Here is a 10561-nt window from a genome sequence, read left to right as displayed (position 1 = left end):
AGGCAATCGGCTCCTCCTCTCCTCACACGGAAGTCGACGCTGAGGAGAGGAGAGCAGATCGCTGCACCCGGCTGGTGATCAGTGAGTATGAGCTGTTTTTACAGCTTTTTACTAACTGATCACCAGTCTAGTGTAAACCTACAGTGTAAACACACATGTCCCCAAAACACACATGTCCCCAAATAAAAAAAACACATATCCCCCACATATGTCCCACTAAAATCACATGTTCCAATGATCATTTGCGTACATATGTCCGTGATCACACAAACCAATTATTATACACTTAACGGAATTTTTTTTTACCAAAAACATGTAGCAGAATACATTTTGGCTTAAATTTATGACAAAATTAGATTTTATTGGATTTCTTTAAAAATAGAAAAAAGAAAATATAGTTTTTTTTCCAAATTTTCGCCTTTTTGGCGCTTATATTGCAAAAAATAAAAAACGGAGTCGTGAATAAATAACACCAAAATAAAGCTCTATTTGTGCGAACAAAATGATAAAAATTTCATTTGGGTACAGTGTAGCACGACCGCGCAATTGTCACTGAAAGCGCTAGAGCGATGAAAGCTGAAAATTGGGCTGGGAAGGAAGGGGGCGAAAGTGCCCTGTATTGTAGTGGTTAACTTGTACGAACGTTCTTTACGATGAATTTAAAGGCAAAAATATATACCTCAATACGACAGTTCGATGCTGATGGAAGTTTTGTTTTTTTATCCGAAATACGAAATTCCGTTGAAGAATTTCCTATCCGAAATACAAATTTTTCGTTAGATGAGGGGCTCCCACCATCCCTGTGCTGCGCTGACTTCCTCCTGGGAATTCGTAAAACAAAAGTTCGTGTTTCGTACAGAATTCGGACGCATGGCAATTGGTATTTCGGATCCTCCCCGAACGTACGAATTTAGGGAAATTCGTACGAATTTGAGATTCGTACGAAACGAATCGCACATGTCTAATTTCCATATATGTTTCCTTTTATGTATTTGGATTTGTGTTTTTTATAAGAATTTTCTTATATGAATTTTTTTTTTTTTTTGCTTTTTGAGTTTCTTGAGATGTTTACGAAACATATCTATATGAAGTTCGCGATTGTTCACGTAAATGAATTTTTCAGGATTTTTCATATTAGTGGATATTCATTTATTATGTATATCTTTACGAATTGTTATCTATAATTTTTTTTCACAGGATTTAAGATTTATTTATTTGGGTCAAATTGAATTATTTTAAATTAGTGTAATATTTTTATTATTTTTCATAAGCGCTAAACTTGTGCACAACGGAAAATTTCGTTTAGTTTCGGTTCGTTGTCATTCGTAAAATACATCATTTCGTTCTGTTATATTCGTTATGTTACGTTAATACGTTTTCGGATAATTCGTTATTATTCGTAGAGTGTCAAATTCATTCGTTCATATTCGTTAATATTCGTTATTTATGTATGTATATAAATTCGTGATAATGATTCGTAGTTTGAAAAGTCGTTTGTTTATTGAATCCTTTAACACACACAATGACAACGTCTCTTCTCCTCGGCTCAAATACAATACAACACCCTTCTAACTCAGTTCTCAGGAATGCACTTTGCCAGTAATCCATCCTCCGGCACAAAATTAATTAGCTGATTGGACTATAAGATTTACTTTGAGCTGACCTTTTGTTTCATTAGATCTTTAAAGAATTACTGAATCATGTCGAATTCGTTCGAATTCATTAGTTAGTTATATTTCTTTCGTATTCGTTGTTATTCATTATTTTTTTATTCGGATGCATCCGAATGTCCGAAAGATGCAAAATTCGGCCGAATTTCGATTTCATACGAAACGAATTGCACAAGCCCAAAGCAACCTTTTTGAATTTTTATGGTTAATGGTGTGTATCTCACGTGGTGTTGCTGCATTAGTAGGTGAATTTTCGGTCCAGCGCAGAAATGTTTCCAATACAATGTATAAAATTATAACAAAATTTATTCCGATACCGGATCACCTTGATCGAGCACTAAAGTCACCTATATTTGTTTTCGTTTTTTGATCTACCTTGCTGTTCCTGTGGTTCCGATACACACAGACTGTCACATAGGAAAGAGCTTTTTTTGCACAAAAAACTTTTTAGGTTGCACATATACATTTTTTGTATTTCTGACATTTAGTTTTTTTCTGGAGTTTTACTTTTTTTTTTAGGGGGATTTTGGACTTTTTAGCACATTGCACTTTATGGACACAAGAGATACCGTATTTATCGGCGTATAACATGCATCCCAAGTTTAGGAGGGAATTTTAAGGGAAAAAAACTTTTAGGAGGGAAGTTTATGGGAAAAGAAAAATTTACATTTATATGCCCATCAGTGTCACCTGCAGCCTTGTCCACCATTGCAGCCTTGTCATGCAGCCTTATGCAGCCTTGTCCACCATTGCAGCCTTATGCAGCCTTGTTCCCCATTGCAGCCTTGTCATGCAGCCTTATGCAGTCTTGTCCACCATTGCAGCCTTGTCATGCAGCCTTATGCAGCCTTGTCCACCATTGCAGCCTTATGCAGCCTTGTTCACCATTGCAGCCTTGTCATGCAGCCTTATGCAGTCTTGTCCACCATTGCAGCCTTGTCATGCAGCCTTATGCAGCCTTGTCCACCATTGCAGCCTTGTCATGCAGCCTTATGCAGCCTTGTCCACCATTGCAGCCTTGTCATGCAGCTTTATGCAGCCTTGTCCACCATTGCAGCCTTATGCAGCCTTGTCCACCATTGCAGCCTTATGCAGCCTTGTTCACCATTGCAGCCTTGTCATGCAGCCTTATGCAGTCTTGTCCACCATTGCAGCCTTGTCATGCAGCCTTATGCAGCCTTGTCCACCATTGCAGCCTTATGCAGCCTTGTCCACCATTGCAGCCTTGTCATGCAGCCTTGTCCACCATTGCAGCATTGTCATGCAGCCTTATGCAGCCTTGTCCACCATTGCCGCCTTGTCATGCAGCCTTTTGCAGCCTTGTCCACCATTGCCGCCTTGTCTATTTGCCTCTTTTTTATTTTTTAAAATGCCGCCGCCGAGATACAGAGCCGGTGTTCTGGCAGATAGTGTCCTGCCATCATATAGTGTCCGCCCCGTAGTGCGCATGCGCAGTACGGGGCAGAAGAAGCTTCGGAAAATCACCGAAGCTGAACGGCGCCTGCACCGTGAGTGGAGGTGGTGGCCCCACCATCCAAGCGGACATAGGGTTGTGAAAATTAGAGGGCCCCTCGCGGACGAGCTTTGCTCGCCACACTTCGGGCTCGGCCTCGCTGTGCTCGGCTCTTTTATATTCCTACTCTGTGTCCACTTGGATGGTGGGGATAGAACCTGGGCTCACGGCGCAGGCGCCGTTAATCCTCGGCTATTTTCGGAATCTGTGTGTGCTGTGTACTGCGCATGCGCAGTATACAGCGTACACTATCCGATGGAGGACCATATATGATAGGACACCGGATGTGTATCTCGGCGGCGCGCGGTAGTTCTCGGCTCTTCTCGGCAGCTTTCGGCTGACGAGAACGGCCGAAGGTGGCCAGAAGCCGCCGAGAAGAGCCGAAGGCGGGCGAAAGCCACCGATAATGGCCGAAAGCCGCCTTGAAGAGCCGAAGGCGGCTGAAAGCCGCCCAGAGCCTCAGAACTGCGGGGGATCGGTGTGTAACACGCACCCGCGATTTTCCCCTGCTTTTAAGGGGAAAAAAGTGCGTGTTATACGCCGATAAATACGGTTTATCGTTTTTGCACAATATATGGACTCCTATTGACTTATGATTAATGTTTTGGGTGATGCTTTTAGTTTTTTCTCACATACACTGTGGATTAGTTGACTGAAACATTTTTCCGTCACGTATACATATACAATTTGTGATATCTCAAATATTTATATTTTTGCTTATATATATATTTGTGTATATAATGTCCTATTATTGATATTGTTTTTGCTCTTCCTCACTCACCTTGATAGACGCTATAAGGTCAGCATACTGTAGCAGTACAATAGAGGGAGTTTTCTTGTAGTTCTTGCTGGTTCGGAGTATGCGGTGGGCACTAACATAGGATATTCTTATGCACAGTGGTGGATATTATATATTATGTATATAGACGCTTAGGTCTGGGAGGGGAGATACTTTAGTGTATTGTATGCCCCAGTGGTGTGTTCAAACAGAGAGGAGACAGAGTGTGACTCTGGTTGGTCCACTTGGTTGGCTGCTTCCCATGTAGGTTTATACACAGATATGTAACTACCTGGGAAGTAATTGGCCTTGTGGAACGATTCTCACTCCCCCCCCCCCCCCGCCCTTCAAAAATTTTACTAATTTATCTTTAATATAGAAAATAATAGTAAAATATTATAATATAATATTTAATATAATAATTATAATAATAATATATAATATAATATTAAATAATAATATCTCATATAATAGGAGGTAGCGCCGTAGGCCCTATTCTTTCTCATATATTATAACATTTATTCAGAGTTCACAAATTTATACACAAAGATAAAAGGGGGTTTCATATAACTTATAAGAAAAAGACAATATACATAAAAAAAAAAAGAGAAAATGGGGACCCAGGGATAACCCCCCAAAAACACAGAAAATGCCACTTTGTAGTGCTTCCTGTGGAGTCTGAAGCTCTACTTTGAAAATGCCTCCACTATGTAACAAGGCCAGTCATTCATGTCTCTGAAGTCTTCTCCTTTTCATAATGTGTATACAAATGTTATTTTTTACGCTGCTCATAAATGTATTATGATTCACAATATTAAGTAAAATCAGACTAATTTTATCCCGCTTTCCGTTTCCCTTTAAAAGGACAAAAGTCATCTTCCAAAACTTCCTCTACTGTTGATATTTGGGGTGTCTGCCTCACTCGGCATCGCCCCGAAGTTCCTCCCATGTGATGATGAAAAAAACGCCACACTTGTGAGATGCAGTGGACGCAAGCTCAAGTATGTCCCTCTGATCACATCAGACCGAGTGATTGAATACGACCTGTCGTTCAATAAACTTCGACATCTGACCAGAAGAACGTTTGCCGGTGTGCCAAATCTGGAAATGCTTAATATGAGTAGCAACTGCCAGCCAACAAACCTGAGACCGGACAAAAAGGAGTGTTGGGTGACCATTGATCCCGATGCGTTGATTGATCTGAAGCATCTAGAGGATCTGGACCTGAGTGGGAACAGTCTGACCACAATTCCTCCTTTACCAGAAAACATCAAACGCTTAAATCTTAATCTCAACAACATTTACACACTGTCTGAGGGAGATTTTGCTGGATTAACCAAACTGACCTCCTTAAACATTGGATGGAACTGTTATTACAGGAACACGTGTGGCAGAGAGTTCGGTATTTCAGAACGTGCTCTCAGAGATATCACCTCCCTGGAAATATTGGTGCTGTCCTTTAATAACATAAGTTCCATCCCCAGGAACCTTCCTTCATCTCTCACAGAATTATATCTAGCAGAAAATAAGATCTGGAAGATTGACAAAGAGGACCTGTGCCACCTCACCAAGCTCCTGAAACTGGACGTTCAGTGGAATTGCCAGAGGTGTGACCATGCCGCCCAGCCTTGCTTTCCCTGCCAAAACAACAGTGCCTTGCAGCTCGGGCCTGGAGCTTTTGACTGCCTCACCAACCTCTCCGACCTCAACCTCCGAGGAAACTCGCTTCCCACCGTGAACAGTTCTCTGCTTGACAATTTGAGCTGCTTGACCCATTTGGATTTATCTGATAACTTGTTAGATTTAGCAAAGGAGACATTTTTTTCAAAGTTAACAAAGGTGCGAACTTTGGATGTAGATTTTAACTTTCGACCAAATCAAATGTATGAGAAATTGGTTATAAACCCCAGTGCCGCTTCCATGAAGTCTCTCGAGAAGATCTCCCTGATTGGGTACTTCTTCAACATTCTAGATTCCAACAGCATTCAATCTCTGCTTACATTGCCAAACCTGAAGGAAATTTACCTCAGAACAAATTTCATCCTACAGACCAACCTGAGCATGCTTTTGTTAAACAAGAACATTCGCAGAGTTGATTTGGCGGGAAATCTGATCTCTTTCCAACAAAGCTACGAAAAAGAAAAGAATGAAATCTCACCTTACTTTTTCAGTCAACCACCTGAGAATTACGTTGCTGGCTGGGTGGACCTTCAACATGACACAAACAAACAACATAAGGGTACTACAAAAGAAAGTCCAAACTGCTGGCATTATAACCGGTCAGTTGACCTATCATTTAATAATCTGGTGGCTCTTCACTCAGATAACTTTGTGGGAATGGAGGACATCGAATGCCTGAACATTAGCTACAACTACATCAACCAACGTCTGGATGGTAATCAGTTTGGGCATCTGAAGTCACTGCGCCATTTGGATCTCTCGTACAACAGATTTGACTTGTACTATTACTTGGCTTTTAGTGAACTGCCGAACCTCAGGATATTAAATCTGGCCTATAACGAGTATCAGTTCATGCTAAGAGGTGTAAACCACAGGCTCAATTTTCTTGAGAATCTCACCAACCTGATCGAACTGAATCTGAACAACAACATGATCGGTTTGCGTGTAACAGAAGAGCTTAAGAACCCCTCACTGGAGAGACTTTTTTTCAGGCATAACGAGTTGATGAATGTGTGGCAATATGGTAAACAGACGTACATTACTCTGTTTACCAACTTTACCCGTCTGAAGTTACTGGACATCAGCTACAATAAGCTTGTGGTCATCCCAGAAAAAGTTTTGGAACATTTCCCTTCGTCGCTTGAAACTCTCATCATCTCTCACAATAATCTGTATTCCTTCCACTGGGAGAAGATCGCCCAACTAGTCAATCTTACCCACCTGGATCTCAGCCATAACGCCCTGAAATCTCTTTATAGCAACATGACCACCATCAGTAGCAAGCTCACCTTCTTAAATCTCAAATCGAACAAAATTACCTCTGTAAACAAAGAATTTTTTGAATCGTATCTGGAGCTCAAGTCCCTTTACCTAGGTGGAAACCGGATTCAAACCATAGACGTGAACAGTTTCCCAAAGAAGCTCCTCCAAACTTTACAATACTTGCACTTGCAGAAAAACCCATTTGATTGTACTTGTTACACCAGTTGGTTCGCCCATTTCCTGAGGGAGACAAATATCATGGTTCCCAGCCTTGCCACCAAAATGAGATGCGATTCACCGGACAGCATGAGAGGTAAGCTGCTACTCTCTATGAACCTGGAGTCATGTCAAGACTTGTATGGTCGAAAACTCTTTTTATGTACCACTTTTCTGGTGATTGCTTGGTTAATGGTTACCCTAACCTTGAAGCTTTTTTCATGGGACTTGTGGTACCTGAGTCAGGTGCTTTTGACATCCATCAGACGTTATTCAAAGCTACCAGGGCAGTCAACTGAGGAGTATGATGCCTTCTTAGTGTTTAATACAAAGGATGATGCCATAACTGACTGGGTCTACCATGAGCTTTTGGTGCAGTTGGAAGGTCATGAAATGGGCAGTTTCAACTTATGCCTGGAAGACAGAGATTGGCTAGCTGGAAAATCGAGCATCGAGAACCTTTATGATTCCATATATAAAAGCAAAAGAACGATCTTCATTCTTGATTGTGAAGAATTTAGTACTGGTGTCCTCTGCCATGCCTTCTTAATGTCCCATCAAAGACTACTGGATGAGAAGAAGGATGTGGTGGTTCTGGTGATTCTTGACCACAGGATGAGAATGTCTCCATATTTACTGACCAGGAAAAGGATTTGTCCAAAAACATTCATGATCTGGCCAAGGAACATCAAAGCACATGGCTACTTCTGGCACCGCCTGAGGGTCCTCCTAAGACAAGACAGTCAACACTACTATGACCCTCGTCTCCAAAAACAGTTAAACCAGTAGGTCCTATGTCCAGCTTTGTAGCGAATAACCAGTCCGGCTCCAGAGCAATTAATTTTTTTATTTTTGGCATACGTGTAAAAATCGTACATTTTGGCCAAAAAAATTGTATTAAACATTATATATTTTCTGGCCCTGTAGAATAAAAAAGGTGATACTTGCAAGTTTTTGTTTCACATGATATTTGTGCGACTGTTTATTAAATGCAAATTGCAGGAAAAAATTAAATAAAATGAATTTTAGTGCAAAAACCACACCATATAATGCCAATTTTTGGTTAAAAATATAAAAGATGAGGTTGCATCGAGTAAATACATACCAAGCGTTTCATGTCTTAAAATTGCGTGCATGCGCGATATCGCCCAAAATGATGGTGCCCAAAAATCCCCATAGGTGACACTTTAAAAGCCGTTACAGCTCATCAATTTCGAGTTAACTAGTAGCTCTTGTGCAAGAATTATTGTTCTCACTCTGACGTTCACGGTGATATGTCACATGTATGGTACGGTTTACATTGTCATTGTAATCATTTGATGAAGATATTTCTTTAGTTTGTTCACTTTGGCGCATTCCAGTCGGAAAAAAATATAACATTTTCGACTCGACCGATTCTAAATTTATCGAAAAAAAAAAGAAAAAAAATCGGTAAATTAGAAGACTAAAAAAAAAAAAAATCGGTAAATTCGAAGACTAAAAAAAAAAAGAAAAAATTGGTAAATTCGAAGACTAAAAAAAAAAAAGAGAAAAAATCGGTAAATTCGAAAAAAGACAAATACGAATTTCAAAAACGTATCCCAAATACGAATTGAACGAATCAACTGAATCTAACAAAACGAAATAACTAGATGAAAAAATCAAAAAAAATCTTAAAAAAATATTTTTTCTTCACACACATCTAATTAACCGCTTAAGGACCGCCCCACGTACCTGCATATGAGATTTTTTCAAGGGCTCTGGGGTGTGCGCGCACGTGCGCTGACGGAGCCCCGCTCCCGCTGGGATTGTATGAATCTATCTATTGCATATAGGGTTGTGGCGAGGAGAGAGGGGGCGGAGCCCAGGCGCCCTATTTGGACAGCCTACAGGTTACTGAGTGGGGTATCGGCAGAGGGTACTACTAAGCAGGGGGATTGGCCGAATGAGGGTACCAATGAGCCGGGAAACTGGAGGCGGATAAAAAAAACAATGTCACACGAGGTGCACAATAAATATAAAAATAAATATATATATATATATATATATATATATATATATATATATTATATATATATATAAATAAATATAAAAATATATATATATATATATATATATATATATATACACTGGTTTGGGTTATTATTACCAAAGAAATGTAGCAGAATACATTTTGGCTTAACTGCTTGCCAACCGCCTACCCCAGATATACCGTGGCAGGTCGGCTCTATTGCACGAAACAACATACTTGTACGTCATTCCGTGCAATAGGCAGCGGGGGGGGGGGGGGGGGGGGGGGCGCACGTGCGCATGCTGATTGACAAAAGAGGGGGGGCCAATTAGCAGGTCTGCGGGGACCCTCCAATCGTTCCACAGAGAGACAGAAAGGTGATTTGCCTATGTAAACAAGGCAGATCGCCGTTCTGACAGGGCAGAACACAGAGATCTTCTGTGACTGCTAAGCAGGAACATGGATCTCTGTGTTCCCCCAGTCAGTCCATCCCTGACACCGTTAGAAAGCACCCCCTTAGGGACACACCTAACCCTCTGATCGCCCCCCCCACCGGTGTTAACCCCTTCCCAGCCAGTGTCATTAGTGCAGTGACAGTGCACATTTTTCAGCACTGATTATTAGTGTGACTGGTGCCCAAAAAAAGTTTCAAAAGTGTCAGTTAGTGTCCAATTAGTCCGCCGCAGTGTTGCAGACCTGCTAAAAATTGCTGATCGCCCCCCCCCCCATTATTAGTAAAAAAATAAATAAAAACACCATAAAACATCCCATAGTTTGTAGGCGCGATAGCGTTTGTGCAAACCAATCAATACACACTTATTGGGATTTTGTTTACCAAAAATAAGTAGCAGAATACATATTGGTCTAAATTGATGAAGAAATTAGATTTTTTACATTTTTTCATTGGATGTGTTTTATAGCAGAAAGTAAAAAGTGTATTTTTTTCAAAATTGTTGCTCTTTTTCTGTTTCTAGCACAAAAAAAACAAGAAAAAAGCAGTGGTGATCAAATACCACCAAAAGAAAGCTCTATTTGTGGGGGAAAAAAAAAACCCATCAATTTTATCTGGGTACAACATCGCATGACCGCAAAATTGTCAGTTAAATTAGCACAGTGCCGTATCGCAAAAAACGGCCTGGTCATTAAGGGGGTAAAACCTTCTGGGGCATAAGAGATTAAAGTGATTGTAAAGTCTTGTTTTTTTTTTTGTTTTTTTATTTATAAATAACAAACATGTTATACTTACCTGCTCTATTGCAGTGGATTTGCACAGAGATGCCCCGATCCTCCTCTTCTCGGGTCCCTATTTGCTGCTCCTGGCCCCTCCTCCCTCCTTTTCGAGTGCCCACCACAGTAAGCAGCTTGCTATGGGCTGCAGCTCCGTGCGTTTGTTCAGCCACTGAGCTGCTGTTCGGTCCCACCCCCTCTCTCTCTCCTGATTGGCTGACTGA

General features: G+C 40.8%; 1 protein-coding gene across 1 annotated transcript; it reads left to right on the top strand.

Moving 5' to 3' along the window:
* The first annotated feature begins 4948 nt into the window (after nucleotides 1–4948).
* On the top strand, nucleotides 4949–8070 carry LOC143927456 (toll-like receptor 7). The gene has a single exon (XM_077451538.1). It carries the CDS (start codon nucleotides 5069–5071, stop codon nucleotides 7907–7909), a length of 2841 nt encoding a protein of 946 aa, XP_077307664.1. The 5' UTR covers nucleotides 4949–5068; the 3' UTR covers nucleotides 7910–8070.
* Nucleotides 8071–10561: the final 2491 nt, after the last annotated feature.

Source organism: Lithobates pipiens, unplaced genomic scaffold, assembly GCF_037356315.1.
Source record: "Lithobates pipiens isolate NorthernLeopardFrog02 unplaced genomic scaffold, aLitPip1_a1.2 Scaffold_23, whole genome shotgun sequence".
Classification (NCBI taxonomy): domain Eukaryota; kingdom Metazoa; phylum Chordata; class Amphibia; order Anura; family Ranidae; genus Lithobates; species Lithobates pipiens.
Note: the sequence above shows the minus strand (reverse complement) of the source record. Positions and strands in the feature narration are given on the sequence as shown.

Excerpts from the sequence above, each read along its gene's own strand:
- LOC143927456 (XM_077451538.1), top strand. The coding sequence starts at position 5,069 with ATGCTTAATATGAGTAGCAACTGCCAGCCAACAAACCTGAGACCGGAC.